The following is a 5,000-nucleotide window of genomic DNA, read 5'->3' on the forward strand; positions in this document are numbered from 1 at the left end:
ACTGTTAACTGGCAATAATAAAGAGCGCGGCGTGCACGTGGGCGGAGTGAGTGGGGGAGGCCAAACCGGGAGAGCAGATGGGCAGAGGGAAGGCGCGCGGAGTCAGCAGGGGAGTGGGGAGTGGAGGGAGGCTCGGGCTGACTAGGGCTTGGTGGCTTGCAGATAAGGAGACTAAATTTTGAATATAGTTAAGTAGATTTATTGTTTCTATTGTGCAACCTTTATTTCATACTGCACATTTAAAGTATTTGTTCATTTGCAATATTGGTATTTTTCTTGGTGGGCAGGACGGAATTGCAATTTAAAGGTCATCATTTCTGTGCACATTTATCAGGTTGATACGGAAATAGGAGCGAATGAATCCATACTCAGATTATAAAGGCGCATAGTAATTCTTATGGTTAAAATGAAAAACTTTCCTTTTTGTATTTAGCTACAGTGCACTACAATTATTCAATTTCTTGCAGGCTGATACGATGGAGAGGCTTGTTAAAGCATCGCCAAGCAGCCACCGTCACATCAAAGAAAAGGGACTAATGTTAGAGGAAGTATCTGACACAGACACAAATGGCTGGTCATGGAGTCCATCAGCGACCAGGTTGTCATGCTCCTTCTTCCCCCGAGGCTGGTCTTGGAGTCCAGTCGCAGGACGCGAGTCGGGCGAGCAGCCCAACTGTTGGTCATGGAGTCCGTACCTCAAACGCACGCGCCAGAAGTTACGTATGAAGTGGTCGTGGAGTCCTCATACCATAGACATGCCGACGCAAGTGGCAGCTTTCGAAGCTCTAAGAAGGTCGTCTCCAGCACGCAGGATGAATCGCTTTAAATTGCCGAAGCATTGCGGGGAGGAAAGGCCACTTCATGGAAACACGCCCTTTGAGCAAAATGGTTCACGGCGGTTGCGGATGCATGTGCCATGCAATGGTGATGATGTGCATGATTTTGCATCAGTGACAGGTTTGCACTCAGCTCGAGTACAAAATTGTCATAGCCCACCCTTGTTTTTCAAAGAACTAAACGTCAAAACATTTAAGGATGGTCTCAGTAAAGTCACTGATGAGTTAACTGTTTCTTCAGATTGCAATGTTCCCCAAACTACATACAGTTTACAGAATTTCGAAAATATAGTTAAGATTGAAAAAGTAAATGAAGTGATGTCTTGTACTTCAGATCCATCACCTGATGCAGATGGAAATGAATCGTTCGTTGCCGATGGAACGCCACCAGATGGCACTGACGACTGGCATTCTCCACCAGTCCTGGCTGCCACGACTCCACATGCTGGAGGCTCCGGTGTTGTAGGTGATGACGCATCTATATCATTCACTACAGATGGTACTGATCAAAGCAATACATTAAGACTAATAAATAACTCAAAGGATTCTAACAGTGATGTAAAGCAATGTGTGTGTACTATCACTGAAATAAATGTTAAGTACAATTATTCGTCACGTCTGGTTAACAGTGAAAACAATATGAATGCCGAGGATCACTGTCGTGAAAGTAGCAGTAATCTCTGTAATAAAACTGGTGAAGCAGAAATTTGTGTGATCAAAGACATGATAACAATTAATGCTGACACTCCAGCTCCCCTTAGTGTGAGTTGTAACGTGAGCAGAAAGTGTAAAGTCAACGCCAATGCTGATAGAGAAATTAATTCAACCGAGGCAATTTGTACTGAGAAAGCTGAAGGATCAGTCTCACTTGTGAACACAGCTAACAACACGGAAGAGGTTGATGTTTCACCAGATACAGAAAATGAGGAATCGGCAATTGATAATGAAAGTAATGAGGCAAGACAAATTAGCGATAAAATAGTATGTGATGAAGATAATGATTTATTGGGACTAAATGTTACTGATAATACTGCAGGTGAAACACTTGTTGAAATGCGGGAAGAAAATGAGGCAGTAGTTGAAGAGCACAGGGTGTTGGGCGATTCATCGTCACCAAGTGGCGATGATGAAATGCAAGTTGATACATTAACAACCAATATTCCGGGACAAGTTGATGTTTCAGATAATTCATCGCCACTAGACGAATTTGAGGAGTCAAAAAATGGAAATTTACAAGTGGTTGATGATGAAGGAAGCAAGAAGCTGATCAATACAACAGATGAAACTGTAGACGTTTTGCCAACAGAAAACAGCGTTAAGCAAATTGCAATCGATCGTTCGTCAGAAATTGCTGAAGATGATGCAAGAAGCAAAAGCTTGGACACTTCAACAGTAACAGATATCCCTGTTAAAGGAACAAGCGAGGACGATCCAAATGACTTACCGAAGGGCGAGTGTGGGCTTCATGCACCTGTACCAAGTACTACAGAAGACAGTGTATACAGTTTCGATGATCAGAGAGAGAAGTTACCTCTTTCACTAAATGAAAATTCAACAGATAAAACGCATGAAGATAATGACAAAACACATGGTATTATTGATACAATAGCTACTCAAAGGACAATAAACATGCATCCCGAAGATGCATCCGAAACTACCATACTTTGTAATTCATTGATGAATAAAACGCACGATATTGAACCTAGTTGCCAAACACCAGTCGATTCACAAAGGATGAGTTGTGAAAATGAAAACAAAGAAATTTCTTCTGATAAGCGCAGCACATTTGAAATGAATTACAAATTTCACTCAGAAAGAAAACTGTGGGATGTACCTTTGAAAGACGCAAGCAAAAGCATGGATATAAAGAATGCTGACAGTTCTCTGTTTTTCGTAAGTAGTGAGACGGTTAATAGCAACCTAGCAGGCTCCTCAGAGGATCATGCACACCCTGGAAATCCCACGAAAAGCGTAAATAACTCTGGGTCGGTTGTTTCCAGTGACAAATATGTAGATGAAGGAACATTTGATAATTGCCTTTCAAAACCGGCCTCTGCATTTGGAGGATACGAGTGCAGTGACTTTGCTAATGACATCAAAGTGTCGGACATGTCGCAAGAAGTTGATGCTATGACTTTTCAGGGTTTGAGTGATGTGTCTGCATTAGAAGCGATGGGAGGAGAATGGTCACCCGACGGTAGTTTTCCAGTCTTGACAAGTCAACTATCTTTAGCTGTAAATTATAGGGAAAGTGATAGTTCTACCTTACGTAATGCATATAGTACCCCATCAAAGACCAGCCATAATATTTCTGAATCCGGTAACAGGTTCCTAGACTTGGAAGAGCAAACTTGGAATCCAAAGTCTGTATTAGCAGAATTTAGATCCAGGAGTGCATCACCAACAGAAGTTAGATCCAGGAGTGCATCACCAACAGAAGTTAGATCCAGGAGTGCATCACCAACAGAAGTTAGATCCACGAGTGCATCACCAACAGAAGTTAGATCCACGAGTGCATCACCAACAGAAGTTAGATCCAGGAGTGCATCACCAACAGAAGTTAGATCCAGGAGTGCATCACCAACAGAAGTTAGATCCACGAGTGCATCACCAACAGAAGTTAGATCCACGAGTGCATCACCAACAGAAGTTAGATCCACGAGTGCATCACCAACAGAAGTTAGATCCACGAGTGCATCACCAACAGAAGTTAGATCCAGGAGTGCATCGCCAACAGAAGTTAGATCCAGGAGTGCATCACCAACAGAAGTTAGATCCACGAGTGCATCGCCAACAGAAGTTAGATCCACGAGTGCATCACCAACAGAAGTTAGATCCAGGAGTGCATCACCAACAGAAGTTAGATCCACGAGTGCATCACCAACAGAAGTTAGATCCACGAGTGCATCACCAACAGAAGTTAGATCCAGGAGTGCATCGCCAACAGAAGTTAGATCCACGAGTGCATCACCAACAGAAGTTAGATCCAGGAGTGCATCACCAACAGAAGTTAGATCCAGGAGTGCATCGCCAACAGAAGTTAGATCCACGAGTGCATCACCAACAGAAGTTAGATCCACGAGTGCATCACCAACAGAAGTTAGATCCACGAGTGCATCACCAACAGAAGTTAGATCCACGAGTGCATCACCAACAGAAGTTAGATCCACGAGTGCATCACCAACAGAAGTTAGATCCACGAGTGCATCACCAACAGAAGTTAGATCCAGGAGTGCATCACCAACAGAAGTTAGATCCAGGAGTGCATCACCAACAGAAGTTAGATCCACGAGTGCATCACCAACAGAAGTTAGATCCACGAGTGCATCACCAACAGAAGTTAGATCCACGAGTGCATCACCAACAGAAGTTAGATCCAGGAGTGCATCACCAACAGAAGTTAGATCCACGAGTGCATCACCAACAGAAGTTAGATCCACGAGTGCATCACCAACAGTAGTTAGATCCAGGAGTGCATCACCAACAGAAGTTAGATCCAGGAGTGCATCACCAACAGAAGTTAGATCCAGGAGTGCATCACCAACAGAAGTTAGATCCACGAGTGCATCACCAACAGAAGTTAGATCCACGAGTGCATCACCAACAGAAGTTAGATCCACGAGTGCATCACCAACAGAAGTTAGATCCAGGAGTGCATCACCAACAGAAGTTAGATCCAGGAGTGCATCACCAACAAAAGGTAGATCATGGAACACATCGATGCAAAATTCCATGCATATATTACCTTCACTTAAAAGGACTCTGGGGGGAGAAGACTATGGGTGCCATGGAATTTCAAAATCACAAAATGAGAGTCAAGAAAACATTTCTTCAAGCGATCCTGGTCTGGAACCTTTTGACCCGTCACCAAGCAGGAAGAGATTAAAGACAATCGCTTCGCCTGTAGACGCACCTGATGTGAAAGTATTAAAAGCTACTGAATTTCCATCCAGTGAGCCGTCTCATTCGTTGAAAAGGCTCCAAAGTGCATCTTCGGCTGTTGAGATGGGGACGAAACGCCTAAGGTTGGATGTGGCGGTAAATGCTTCAGAGAATTCGAGCGCTTTGTGGCCAAGGGAAAAACTCGGCCAGTGTAATCCTGTAATTGCAACTCTTGCTGCAATAATGGAAAAATACAAAAATGGACGAAATGAACAAAAGTGC

General features: G+C 43.5%; 2 protein-coding genes across 2 annotated transcripts in view; one reads left to right on the top strand and one right to left on the bottom strand.

The window, feature by feature from the left end:
- Window positions 1-5,000, top strand: part of Tbce (Tubulin-binding cofactor E) — a gene marked incomplete in the record, with an annotated part of 163,821 nt that overhangs the window by 108,434 nt on the left and 50,387 nt on the right.
- On the bottom strand, window positions 1,490-2,947 carry LOC138861951 (uncharacterized). The gene is made up of 2 exons (XM_070122430.1): window positions 2,884-2,947; window positions 1,490-2,241 (listed from the first exon to the last, which is right to left on the bottom strand). The coding sequence occupies exons 1-2, from the start codon at window positions 2,945-2,947 to the stop codon at window positions 1,490-1,492; spliced, it is 816 nt and encodes a 271-aa protein (XP_069978531.1).

The sequence above is a fragment of the Penaeus vannamei genome, chromosome 6, assembly GCF_042767895.1.
Source record: "Penaeus vannamei isolate JL-2024 chromosome 6, ASM4276789v1, whole genome shotgun sequence".
Taxonomy (NCBI): domain Eukaryota; kingdom Metazoa; phylum Arthropoda; class Malacostraca; order Decapoda; family Penaeidae; genus Penaeus; species Penaeus vannamei.